This window comes from Pituophis catenifer, unplaced genomic scaffold, assembly GCF_029215685.1.
Source record: "Pituophis catenifer annectens isolate HBS135680 unplaced genomic scaffold, rPitCat1.0.hap2 SCAF_14, whole genome shotgun sequence".
In the NCBI taxonomy this organism is placed as follows: Eukaryota; Metazoa; Chordata; class Lepidosauria; order Squamata; family Colubridae; genus Pituophis; species Pituophis catenifer.
The window spans coordinates 20,122,029-20,135,717 of record NW_027256894.1 but is presented as its reverse complement, the minus strand read 5'-3'; the positions used below and the strand labels follow the sequence as shown (position 1 = coordinate 20,135,717).

General features: G+C 50.3%; 1 protein-coding gene across 1 annotated transcript; it reads right to left on the bottom strand.

Annotated features, from left to right (window-relative positions):
- Positions 1-299: 299 nt before the first annotated feature.
- EDC3 (enhancer of mRNA decapping 3) lies at positions 300-13,529 on the bottom strand. Its single transcript, XM_070953910.1, has 7 exons — positions 13,405-13,529; positions 11,664-11,841; positions 10,357-10,667; positions 9,853-10,188; positions 4,948-5,101; positions 3,920-4,137; positions 300-1,824 (listed from the first exon to the last, which is right to left on the bottom strand). The coding sequence occupies exons 2-7, from the start codon at positions 11,825-11,827 to the stop codon at positions 1,490-1,492; spliced, it is 1,518 nt and encodes a 505-aa protein (XP_070810011.1). The 5' UTR covers positions 11,828-11,841; positions 13,405-13,529; the 3' UTR covers positions 300-1,489.
- Positions 13,530-13,689: the final 160 nt, after the last annotated feature.

Below are 13,689 nucleotides of genomic sequence, written 5' to 3'. Positions count from 1 at the left end.
TAAATTATGTATGGATTCAGTCTGGGCTGACGGTTCTGGGGAGAAAAAAGCGACTTGTTTCCTGTGTCGGGAGCGAATGGAAATGAACACGACTTGTCAAGCGAGCTGCTTTACTGCAGTTTAATCACTGTGATTCATGAGAATTCTGCACGGCATCTTTGGAGACGAGAAAAGGCTGAGCGCGGTGGTGGATTTCTTGAAGCTTCCCGCTTCATCAATACACGGAGCCCCCCCACCCCACCCCGAAATCTAGACGGCGCCCAAGGACAGCAGGACAAGCCTACCCCCCCCCCCCCACCTCCCCATAGCAAGAACCGGCTCCCCGCAGAGCATCGTTAAGACAATTCCCCACAAAAATGGGAGAAACGGAAGAGGAACCAAAGCATCGCTACGGCAGCGCCTGCGGAAACGGTGGCTCATGGGCTTTTCAGTGTGCGGGACCACGATTGTGGCCAGCCAGTTTGCCTCTTAAAGGTGGACTACCTGACGACATCACATCCATTCTATCGCTCCATGCAAGCACAGGTGTGCGGTCCTTATAAAGGGAAGTAGACCATTGTGCCCGAGTCAAAGCGCTTAAAATCTTCCTGGACCTTTGTATCCAACGGGAACGGCATGGGCCCAACAAAGCTAGTTCTTTCGGTCTTGTGCACACTGTCTCACACACACACACACACACACCCCACACAAGGAATAGTCATTCATCCGCACACGCTCTTCACAGTAAGATGGCAGGACGCGAGTTACGGTAGAGACCTAAACGTTGGCACGATCCCATCCGTTCCTCGGTCACTCCAGGCGTCCTCGCGACACCCGCGTGGCACCGTTCACTCAACGAGCACAACGGGAGAAGCAAGTGCTAGTTAAGCCATGAGCCGAGGATGAGGGAGGGGGGAGAGAGGAACGAGGGCCGGCCCTGGAATGGAGCACGTGATCGCAACCCAAACGTGGCAAGTCCAAGAACGCTTGAGGTGGAAAGAAAAGAAGGACGATCCAAGCACTAGGAGGGAACCCAGATAAATCGTGATCGTTTCCCCTGTGATTGTGGAAAGCCGGGGCGGTGCCCAAACAACCTTTCGCCCACACTAGTGCTGGGAAGAAAAAAACAAAACCACCCCAAAAAATCCCCAAAAGTTTAAAAGAAAAATCACAAGGAGTCTGGTAACCCAACCAAAGCGAAGCAGGGCTCCCGGGGTAAGAGGACACTTCTGCTCATCTTCCCACCATCCACATGAGCTGCCTTTTAAAGACTCCTCCAGGCAATGGCACAGGTGCACGGATGGCTCGGAGGAAGGGGGAAATCCTTGCGCTTTTCTTGACCCGCTGCGCCAGCGTTCCTTTTGGAGAAGAAACACAGCCCAGAAAGTTTACCAAAAAACAAAAAAAATATTTCTCCTTAAGGCGTCCACAAACGTTTCATACGGTCAGGATCCACTGGGTAGCCGGAGCTTTGTCTTCTCCTGGATGATAGTCCAGGGCTTCCCGCCCTTTAGGTCGAATGGAGAGGGATGACAAATTTGCAGCCGAAAGGCGAGTGGTAATTGATGCCCACCTCCTGGAACACTTTCTGCGGGATGCCGATGTCGCACAGGTACAGCCGGCCGGCCCTCTCGCCCAGCGGCAACGGCAGCCCCAAGGCCAGAGACCACTTGGCGTCGATTTCTTGTTCCATTTCGTTGACGGGAGGGTCCAAGCTGAGGACGGGGGCTCTGTTCTGGTTGGCCCAGTCTACGGCAGCTTTATACCAGGGCTGGTCCCTCAGGAAAGCGTTTTCGTGGCAATCTAAGCAGTTGATCACTAAGTCAACAGGCGTCTCTGGAAGATCTAAAGGGGGGGGGAGAAAAAAGAGGGCGTTAGGCATTCGCTAATGGGGTGTCTAGGGGACGCGGTGGCTCAGTGGCTGAGATTGTCCATCGAAACGTCGGCAGTTCAGCGGTTCGAATCCCTAGTGCCGCATAACGGGGCGAGCTCCCGTTCCTTGTCCCAGCTTCTGCCAACCTAGCAGCTCGAAAGCAGGTAAAAAATGCAAGTAGAAAAATAGGGACGTCTTTGGTGGGAAGGTAACAGCGTTCCGTGCGCCTTTGGCGTTGAGTCCTGCCGGCCACATAACCACGGAGACGTCTTTGGACAGCGCTGGCTCTTCGGCTTTGAAACGGAGATGAGCACTGCCCCCTAGAGTTGGGAACGACTAGCACATATGTGCGAGGGGAACCTTTACCTTTAATGGGATGTCGGGCTTAAGTGGGGGAGATCGAGGTTCAACCCCCGTCATGGATCGCCTGCGACCAAATTCACCTGTTCAGGTTATCTCCCTGAGATGGAAAAATAAACCAGGGTCTCCCCACTAGGTGGAGCTCGTAAGGTTGAAAATTAACAGGCTGTTAAAGGCAGCTGATGCTTTTCGCATCTAGAAGCTTCCATGGATCTCAACTTCCTTGGCTTCTTCCAGTTGCCACTCGGACATCCGGAAAAATTATATTCCAAATCTTCTACCACGACCCCGAAACATGCTGGATTCCCATTTTCATCACCCCACCTTCTTCCTAAGCCTCCCCCCCAACACCCTTAAAACAAAGACATTTGATTTTAAGAACTTTAAGAGTTTTTAAGATACCAAATGTTGACCTCCCCTCCTGAGGAAGTACAGAGGTTAGTGGAAAGTTCATGGGAGTACAAAAAGCATGAATGAATGAATTGTAGCATGAGCCCAACATCGAAATGTTAGGTGACTTTTGGAGGGTTCCATAAAGCGACCCCACTTCTGAATCACTGAAATGGATTGTTTTATGGAGAGCTGGGAACACCCTGAATCAAGCTCCTTAATTTCTCGTTTTTAGATGGCAGCGGAATCGAGGAGATGATCTGGAACATTTTTAAATAGCAGGCAGCGTTTTAAAGTTTCATCCCGTCTTTCTGTTCGTATTTTATGCTTTTGCTTTTACCGTGTTTATGATTTGGGGGGCTTACTAATGTAGACTCTGGAATTGAGAGATAATTTTTTTTAACAGATTAACAGAGTTGGAAGGGACCTTGTAGGTCATCTAGTAACCTTGTTGGTTACCACCTTTAAAGCGCTCCATGGCATAGGACCCGGGTACCTTCGAGACCGTCTTCTGCCACCAATAGCCTCCCACCGACCAGTCCGTTCCCACAGAGAGGGTCTCCTCAGGGTGCCATCGGCCAAGTTATGTCGGCTGGTGACTCCCAGGGGGAGGGCCTTCTCTGTGGGAGCCCCAGCCCTGTGGAATGAACTGCCCCCGGAAATACGCAAGATCTCCGACCTCCGGGTGTTCCGCTGCGCATTGAAGACCTTGTTGTTCCGCCAGGCAGGGCTGTCAATATAATAATTTTAAATTGGGGTATTTTAATTTTTAGAGTTTTAAATCAGCCAAACCTATTTAATTATTTTAATTTTTAATTATTGTTGTGTCTTGTGTTTTTAAACTGGCTGTACACCGCCCTGAGTCCTTCGGGAGAAGGGCGGTAAAGAAATAAAATTATTATTATTAATTATTATTATTAGTCCAACCCCCCACCCAAGCAGGAGACCCCTACACCATTTCTGACAGAGGGCAGTCCAGTCTCTTCTTGAAAGCCTCCAGTGATGAAGCTCCCACAACTTCTGAAGGCAACTTCTGTTCCATGGGTTGTTTTCACGGTCAGGAAATTTCTCCTTATTTCTACGTTGATTTTCTCCTTGATCAATTTCTATCCATTATTCCTTGCCTGGCCTTCAGGTGCTTTGGAAAATAGCTTGACCCCCTTCCTCCTCCTTGGGGCAGCCCCTCAAATATTGGAAGACTTGCTATCATGTCTCCCCTGGTCCTCCTCTTCACTAGACCAGCCGTGCCCAGTTCCTGCAACTGTTCCTCGTATTCATCGTATAATTTGAAAGGCTCCGTTCCACATTTGCATTTACCTTTAATACTGGACACTTGCTGCCCTTGCGTCTTGCTGAACAGTGTCAGCTCGTTGGTGATCGATTCCAGCATCTTGACGAAATTGGGGAGGAACAGAATGACGTCCACGTCGTGATTGGAGAGGTGCCGACCACAGCTGATCCCCTGGGCCCCTTTTACGTGAGGGCCACACAACAAGGCCACGGTCGGTCGCTGGTGAATGTTTTTAGGGTTCAGCCTGAAAGGGAACAAGGGTTTAGTTTTGTGGAAGCGTGAATTTTCAGACAAAGGTGCAGCAAAGAAAAGTTGTCGCTTTCTCTAGGAAAAGAAACTTCGAATCCTTTACCGCAGTGGCACAGTGCAGTACTGCAGGCTACTTCTGCTGACTGTGGTCTGCCAGAAATTTGGCAGTTTGAATCTCACCAGGCTCAAGGTTGACTCAGCCTTCCCTCCTTCCGAGGTGGGTAAAATGAGGACCCAGATTTTTTGGGGCAAGATGCTGACTCTATAAACCACTTAAGAGAGGGCTTGTAAAGCACTCTGAAGCAGTATATAAATCTAAGTGCTATAGCTCCTTTCCTTTCCTTTACCCTTCTTTCTCTCTCTCCCTTTCCTTTCCTTTCTTCCCCTTCTCTCCCCTCCTCTTCCTTTCTTTTCCCTTTCTTTCTTTCTTTCTCTCTCTCCCTTTCCTTTCCTTTCTTCCCCTTCTCTCCCCTCCTCTTCCTTTCCCTTTCTTTCTCTCCTCTCCTTTTTCTTTCCTTTCCTCTCCTTTCCCTTTCTCTCTCTCTCTCTCTCTCTTTCCTTTCTTCCTCCTCTCCCCTCTCCCTTCCCTCCCAGTGGTTAGAATGCAGTATTGCAGGCTAATTCTGCCGACTGCCAGCAGTTCAATCCTGAGTGGCTCAAGGTTGACTCAACCTTCCATCCTTCCAAAGTTGGTAAAATTAAGAACCAGATTGTTGGGGGACAATATGCTGGGTCTGTAAACCCTTAGAGACGGCTGTAAAAGCACTGTGAAGCGATATATATGTCTAAGTGCTACTGCTATTACCTGTTGGGTCCTCCGAGCAAACTCAGAGCCATCTGGCTGGCGCACACACCTGTCATTTCCAACCTCCGTTCGAGAGTCAAGCCGTGTTTCTCGGCCACGGAAAGCAGTTTTTTGTGTAGCTCGTAAGAGACGCTTGGGACTACCAAGCCAGAATCTGAAATGCAGAATGGGAAGAGAGTTATCAAGAGGCCCTGAGCAAAAGGAGTAGGGCAGATCCATAATTCAAGTCGTCATCCAAAGGGAGGTCAGGTTTAAGCAATGGGGATCGACCCTTTTAAACTTGGCCATCCCATCCCAGAGTTCTTTAGGACCATTGACACAATGAGTTGCTTTTTCAGTCATATAAAGCTCAAGGAACTATGGGTGCTCCCAATTCTATACGCCGGCATGTTAACAAGCTTAAGAGAGACTTAGGCAGGTTTCAGAGCTGATGTAGAGAATCCATACCTTCAAAAAGCAGGGGTGTCGTGGGCCTCCAGATGTGGCTGAACTACAGTTAACAACACCTCCGTCATGCTAAAAAAAAGGGGTTACTGAGAATTTCTTCAGCTCCCAGAGCCCATTGTTACAGATTAACAGAGTCGGAAGGGACCTTGTAAGTCATCTAGTCCAACCCCCCACCCAAGCAGGAGACCCTACACCATTTCTGACAGATGGCAGTCCGGTCTCTTCTTGAAGGCCTCCAGTGATGAAGCATCCACAAACTCCAGAAGGCAACTTCAGTTCCATCGGTTGATTGTTCTCACAGTCAGGAAATTCCTCCTTATTTCTAGGTTGAATCTCTCCTTGATCAGTTTCCATCCATTATTCCTTGTTTGGCCTTCAGGTGCTTTGGAGAATAGCTTGACCCCCTTCCTCCTCTCTGTGGCAGCCCCTCAAGTATTGGAACATTGCTATCATGTCTCCCCTGGTCCTTCTCTTCACTAGACTAGACTAAACTTCTCAAAAGCTTCCAGTGATGAAGCTCCCACAACTTCTGAAGGCAACTTCTGTTCCATCGGTTGATTGTTCTCACTGTCAGGAAATTCCTCCTTATTTCTAGATTGATTTTCTCCTTGATCAGTTTCCATCCATTATTCCTTGTCTGGCCTTCAGGTGCCTTGGAAAATAGCTTGACCCCCCTTCCTCCTCTCTGTAGCAGCCCCTCAAATACAAGAACTTCATTCCTTCTTTAACGCAAAGCTACAGCAAAGAAAGCAAAGAAAAAAGGTGATTATTCTGCAAGAGTATTTCAGTAGTCTCGATGCCAAATCTTCAGGGGACCTGAGTAACCATAAGATCGGGGTTTTTTTTAAAATCATGATAGAACCTGGTTTGGTTTTGGCTTTAGAGGGACGAGTGAACTCAATCAAATCGAAGCGAACCGTGACTTGTGAACCCAGCTGGCAACAACAAGTGGCTTAATGTCTCTCGTGAGAAGCTTATTACACAGAAAAAGAGAGTCTAGTGTGACCTTGCATGTTCACAGCCAATTAAAGTCCCCATCTTATCTTTATCGGCTTTATTGCATTAAGTATCAATGCTACGGCTACTTTGTTCTTGAAACCCAAGACTACAACAGTGATAACTTGATTGCAAAAGAACCAGTCCTGCCTGTTCAAAGGCAGAGAGACACCAGCGCTGGTTACAATAGGATAGGTAGTCCTCAAGGGGTCATTAAGGGGCCACCACAAAGAAGAAGAGGGGGTCAAGCTATTCTCCAAAGCACCTGAAGACAAGACAAGAAGCAATGGAGGGAAACTAATCAAGGAGGGAAGCAACCTAGAATTAAGGCGAAACTTCCGAACAGTAAGAATAATTCATCAGTGGAACCACTTGCCTTCAGAAGTTGTGGGAGGCTTTTAAGAAGAGACTGGACGACCATCTGTCTGGAATAGTATAGGGCCGTGATGGCGAACCTGTGGCGTGTGTGCCAGAGGTGGCACTCAGCACCTCTCTGTGGGCACGCGAGCCTTCACCCCAGTTTAGCTCCAACGCGCATGCCTCCAGCTGGTCTTTGGGTCTCTGCCACACATGCATGAGGCATGTACAGGAGAGCGGGGCGTGTGCATAGGGGCAGGGCACATGCGTGGGGCACACACATGCTTGGGGGGGGACAGGCCACTCCCGCTTTGCATTTTGGGGGTTCGGGCACGCTTTGGGCACTCGGTCTGGAAAAGGTTAGCCATCCCTGGTTCAGGATTTCCTGCTCAAGCAGAGGGTTGGACTTCCCACTCCGTTACTGTTATTCTGTTTTTAAATGCAAACCCCGCTGTTCGCTCTGGGCGCAGTTTGGGAAGTGAGCAAACGCTCAGCAACCGGTTGTAACCCGAGGACTACTTGTACTGCCCTTGAGCCCCAAAGGTGGCGAATGGAAGGCGTGCAGGGTTTGGGCTACTCTCCAAGAGAAACAGGCCTCTTTCGACATTCTCATTTTGCCAGCCTTGCGTGCCTCTGCAGCTCTTGGCTCCCATGTAAGGGGATCTTTGTTGGGAACACGAGAAAGATAAGGTGTGCGATGACACAGCCCCGCGGCACGCAAGGACGGGCGCTACACTAAAGGCCGCCGGATGCTTTGTGCTAATTGTTCTCGGACGGGAGCGTGAGAGCACCGAGGATTCCCCTCCCTGCTTCTCTCACTCACGCAAGGGCAACCAGTCGGACCAGCTTATCACAACCAGACGGTCTTAAGTAAACTCAGGAAAGGCGGCGGCAATCTAAAAAGGTAGCGTGTAAAGCTGGAGGGGAAAATATATATATATATATATGTAATTACAGAGCTGCAACCAGAGGCTGGCCGAGAGCCAGGTTTAAATTACACCGGGACTGGGAGATAGAAGAGTAGAACGAATCGACTTAGGACTGGATGTGGTTATCGCCGGGGTTGCCAACTCAAAAGTTAGATGTGGCTGATACAGCTTTGCGAGGGGCGCCGAAGGAGGACGTTAGGCTTCCTTTGCTGGGCTCCTGCTTTTCCCTCCAACTCTTTTAATTCCAATTTATTCCAAATCCTGCCCTCATTCGCCCCGTCTGCCTTATGACGGTTGCTGGCTTCGATTGGTTGCCTGTAAACCCCTAACGGGCTTTTTGCTGGCTTCGATTGGTTGCCTGTAAACCCCTAACGGGCTTTTTGCTGGCTTCGATTGGTTGCCTGTAAACCCCTAACGGGCTTTTTGCTGGCTTCGATTGGTTGCCTGTAAACCCCTAACGGGCTTTTTGCTGGCTTCGATTGGTTGCCTGTAAACCCCTAACGGGCTTTTTGCTGGCTTCGATTGGTTGCCTGTAAACCCCTAACGGGCTTTTTGCCTGCACGAACTATATTTTCCTCCACTCGGCTGTGGTCACCCTCCATTTAAAGGAGAATCATGTGAGAATCACGGCTCTGGCTTTGTGGCCTAATCTGATTTGCTGAAGGCAACTGGGACGCAGTTCACAGGAGCACCAGGGGCCAGCGGCGGCCGGATGCATCCGCTTCCTCCCATCGCTCCTTTGGGGAAAGCATCTAAAGCAGTGTTTCTCAACCTTGGTAGCTTGAAGATGGGTGGACTTCAACTCCCAGAATCCCCCAGCCAGCAGCGCTGGCTGGGGGATTCTGGGAGTTGAAGTCCACCCATCTTCAAGCTTCCAAGGTTGAGAAACACTGATCTAAAGTAAATGGAGAGTAGCCACATCGGTACAGGTAGTCCTCCACTTACAACAGCTCGTTTAGTGACCGCACTCAAAAAAGCAACTTATGACCGTTCTTCACACATACGACCCCCTGCAGCATCCCCACGGTCGTGTGATCAAAATTCAGATGCTTGGCAATTGACTCCTACTTATGACGGATGCAGCATCACACAATCCCCTTTGGCAACCTGCTGACAAGCAAAGTCAATGGAGAAGCCAGATTCACTTAATGACCGGGTTACTAATTTAACAGCTGCAGCGATTCACTTAACAACAGGGGCGAGGCAGGTTGTAAAATGGGGCAAAACTCACTTGACGACAGAAATTTTGGGCTCAACTGGGTAATACAGGTAAGCCAAGGACTTACCTGTATTAAACCTTTCTTTTCAAAGCACCCACCCCAAATAGTTTTCTAAGGTTTACAGGAAGCCTTCGACCTACGACCTCAGTTCAGCCAAAATTTATGTTGCTAAACGAGACAGCGGTTAGGCGAGGTTCGCCCCGTGTTACGACCTTCCCTGCCACTGTTGCTAAGTGAATCAGTACAGTTCTTAAGTTAGCAACATGGCTGTTGAGAGAGTCTGGGTTCCCTGTGTACTTTGCTTGCCGGAAGGTTGCAAAAAGGGGACTCTGGGACCAGGGGTGAAATCCAGCAGGTTCTGACAGGTTCTGGAGAACCGGTAGCGGAAATTTTGAGTAGTTCGAAGAACCGGCATATACCTCTGGCTGGCCCCGGAGTGGGGTGGGAATGGGGATTTTGCAATATCCTTTCCCCTGGAGTGGGGAGGGAATGGGGATTTTGCAATATCTTTCCCCAGGGGTGGGGAGGGAATGGGGATTTTGCAGTATCCTTCCCCCGGAGTGGGATGGGAATGGAGATTTTGCAGTATCCTTCCCCTGGAGTGGGATGGGAATCGAGATTTTGCAGTATCCTTTCCCTGGAGTGGAGTGGGAATGGGGATTTTGCAGTATCCTTCCCCTGCCACACTCACCAAGCCACACCACGCCCACCAAACCACGCCCACAGAACCGGTAGTAAAAAAAATTGGATTTCACCACTGCCCAGGACACTGCAACCGTCATAAATACGAGCCAGTTGCCACGCGTCTGAATCTCGATCACGTGACCACGGAGATGCTACAACGTTGGTTAATTGTGAAAAAACAGTCCTAAGTCCATTTTTTTCGACTCGGAAGGGTCACTAAACGAACCGCTGCAACTCAAGGACTACCTGTGATTGTGAAAATCCCGACGTACCGGTGCAGAACTCTTTGCTCGCCTGGGGAACGGTGATCCGTCTGTACACGATGGGCTCCGACTCCAAGATGTTTTCGTCGTGGCGGTAACGGGCGGCTGCCTTCTCGCTGGGCGTGCCTCGGGAGCGGGTGCCGCTCTTCCTCTCGTAGGTTTCGATCTCCTCAAACACCGCGGCCTTATCGAAGAGGGCCAGGTTGCCCTCAAAGTCGAAATCGGTATCCAGAATCTCTTCGATGTCGTCCCCAAAGCACTCGTCGTCCTTGTTCTTCATCTGGCCGTTCTTCATGCCGCTTTTTTTCGGGGTCGCCTGGTTGGGATGACGGCTACTGGACGACCCTGAGGGGAAAGACAGGAAACGGAGGTCAGAAGAGCCACAACAACTGATCCCCAAAGGTTGGGGGCTTCTGTCGTAGAGAAAGCAGGCAGAGCAGCAGACCGTAACCACAGCTACACCAAGGTGGGACTACTGAGACCACCCAAAAGAAGTCCCTAAGAGAGACTCACACGAGTTGTGCCTGCGGCGGAAGTTTTTAGATGAGTTCAAGGATTCCATGTGCCGGTCCATGTAGCTCTTAGAACAGGGGTGCAGCTGGGGAGAAAGAGCAACCTCTTGAGTCTTCACGTCGGTTCTCCTGGGGATGTTCTGCGGAGCACTGCTAGGCTTCTTCAGCAATTTGCCAGTGCCGTTCTGACTGGCACCACCCAGACACTCGAGAGCAGGAATGCCAAGGTCGGGATGCTGGAAGTCTCCACATTGTCCGTTATCTCCAAGGCCTGGAATCTCCAGGATCTTCAGCTCAGTGATATCCCCAGCCCTAAACAGGGGGAAGAGGACCAGAGATGAGATTAAATTGGCCATAGTGCTTGCCTCTCATCGCATCCTCTGCCCTGTTTGCCGGCGTGGGATAGAAAAGGAAGAGCTATGCATCTTGAGGGCTTCAGGTTGGGGAAGAGTGCTGTATAGGAACATAAACCATCATGGTTTATCGTTTGACCATCAGAATAGCAATAGCAATCACACTTATATCCCACTTCAAGTCCTTTACAGCCCCCTCTAAGTGTTTTAAAGAAACAGCCTCTTGCCCCCAACAATCTGGGTCTTAATTTTACCCACCTTGGAAGGATGGAAGGCTGAGTCAACCTTGAGCCATTCAGGATTGAACTGCTGGCAGTGGGCAGAGTTAGCCTACAATGCTGCATTGTAACCACTGGGAGGGAGGGAGGGAGGGAGGGAGGGAGGAAGGAAATCTCTCTAAGTGGTTTAAAGAGTCAGCCTGTTGCCCCCAACTATCTGGGTCCTGATTTTACCCACCTCGGAAGGATGGAAGCCCGAGTCAACTTTGAGCCAAACTGAAGGCAGCTGGCAGTAATGGATTCTAACCACTGTGCACTACAGCTCATTACACTATTAGAAGAACCTTTCCCAAAATATAAACATATATTTTATATGTTTACGTGGAGGAAAAAAAAAAACTGGTCGGTTTGTGAAACCTTTTCTCTGAGATTAGCAGCCGTAAACAATGTTCAGATGCTCCTGCGACAAGCCATTCTTTAACTCCCTTTTGTAAGGATGGACAGACTTCCAGGCTGCTGGGTTTCCAAATAACCCATCTCCCTTATAAACACATATTGCAAAAATAAATTTAAAAATGATAGCAACCCAATTCGACATCAGAGAGAAGCCTTGAAAAATGAAGCATAAACTACATGTACCATAAATCTGTAAAGCTCCCTGCAATGTGCATTTTCAGAAAAAACCCTGCAACATTCAGTTTTCAGGCTTCAATAAAGAGTCACGGGGGAGCATTTACCTGAAGGTAACCTCCGGTACCAAACATTTGACTCCGTTATGAAAAGGCCGTGTGAGTGAAATTGTCTGGCTAGCTTGGTTCACCGCAGACACTCTTCCCTGGTAGACTCCCAGGCTGTCTCCACAACTGATCGAGACGATGCTTCCAAGCCAATCCGTAGCCATGATTTCCGTGACTGCTGCAAAACAATCGAAGGGGGTGATGAGCTAACATATATTGCAATAGAAGAGAATATTTGCACCGTAGAGTCCTTGACGCTCTTTTGAGCTTGGCTGTTTTCCTTGCAGACGTTTCACTACCCATCTAGGGAACATCATCAGTGCTAGGAGGGAATGGGGTTTGTGGAGTGAGTGAGTGAGTGAGTAGGAGGAGGAGTGTGGTGTCCTTGTTGCTTTCTCAACTTGGTGATTTTCTTGCAGACATTTCATTACATGGCGGTCTTCAAGACCACCTTCTACCGCATAACTCACAACGACCGGTAAGATCCCACAGAGTTGGTCTCCTCCGGGTCCTGTCAGCTAAACAATGCTGGCTGGCAGGCCCGCAGGGGAGGGCCTTCTCTGTGGCTGCCACAACTCTCTGGAACCAGTTACCTCCTGAAGTCCGGACCATCCCCACCCTATTGGCCTTCCGAAAAGCGGTGAAGACCTGGCTCTTCCGGCAGGCCTCGGGCCGTTGATCTCGCTCTTGCGACCTGGCAAGATCCGGCCATGAATGGTGTGAATGAGTTTTAATGTTTTTAATTCTTAAATGTTTTTAATAATGATTTTAAATGCATTGTGAGCCGCCCTGAGTCTTCAGAGAGGGGCGGCCTACAAATCGAATTAATAAATAATAATAAATTACCCATCTAGGGAACATCATCAGTGCTAGGAGGGAATGGGGTTTGTGGAGTGGAGGAGGAGGAGGACTCTGGGCTCCTTGATGCTCTCTGAGCTTGGTTGCACTGCTGACGTCGGGCGATGAAATGCCCCGCAAGTGAACAACGGGGCTCAAGAGAGCACCAAGGACTCTTGAAATCATTCTTGAAATACCTTGCCTGTAAGGATTAAACTCTTCTTTTTATCCACTCCCTACCCAACATCCTGGCACGTAGGTCAGGTTAAGCAAGCGACTGCCCAAAACTTTCTCAATGGGTTGAGTGGTCCCTTCGGTCTACCCCATCAGTCCCCTTTTTATGTCCATCAACCCGTCTGTCCATCCGCCTACCTATCCGACAGACGGGCAGGTGGACAGACAAGGTGTGGGCTGGCTGGGAATTCTGGGAGCTGTTGTCCAACAGGCCTGAAACTGGCTTGAGGTTTTGCAGGATTGGAACCCAGAGTCCATCTTTATTAACCCCTTTAATTCACAGGGCTGTCAGGGGGAGGATAAAATTGGGGAGGGGGAGGGAAGAGACTCCCCCCTGGAACTTAGGGGAGGCTCCCCTAACTAAAGTTCCCTTTTAGGAGGAGGGGGAGCCAGCCACCCCCAGGACCATGTTGGCAACGTGGAGACTCGAACCCGGGTCTTCGCCTTTTCGGGATCCCAACCTCTTCATTCTGGTCTATGAACTGAACTGGGGGAAGGAGGGGGGGAGGCTGTGACGTCACTCCCCTCCCAAAGGGGGCGTGGCCGCTCCCCCTCGCGCCCTGCCTCAGCAGCCTCCAGGCGGGAGAGCGGCGGGGCAACCGGGGCCCTGGCCCTCGGAGTGGCGGAGAAGGGGCGCCGGCGGGCCTCCCCCCCACGACCGCTTCCACACCTGGGACTCGGAAGCCGAGGAACCGCGGCCTCCAGCCTTCGCCTCGCTCGACTCCTCTCCTCTTCACAGACGCCTTCGCTCCGGAAATGTCGCCCAGCAGAAGGAAGCAGGCGTCACTTCCGCTTCCGCCTCGCTTTAAAAAGGCTCTCTAGGGATGAGGCGCAGAGGCGGTGGCCTTCGTGGGAAAAGGTACTCAGGAGCGCATGCGCGCGAGGCAGGACGACCAGGGAGTGTTGCGCATGCGCCTTGGAGATGTTAGGACAGCTTGCGGCTTGCCGTTTAAGG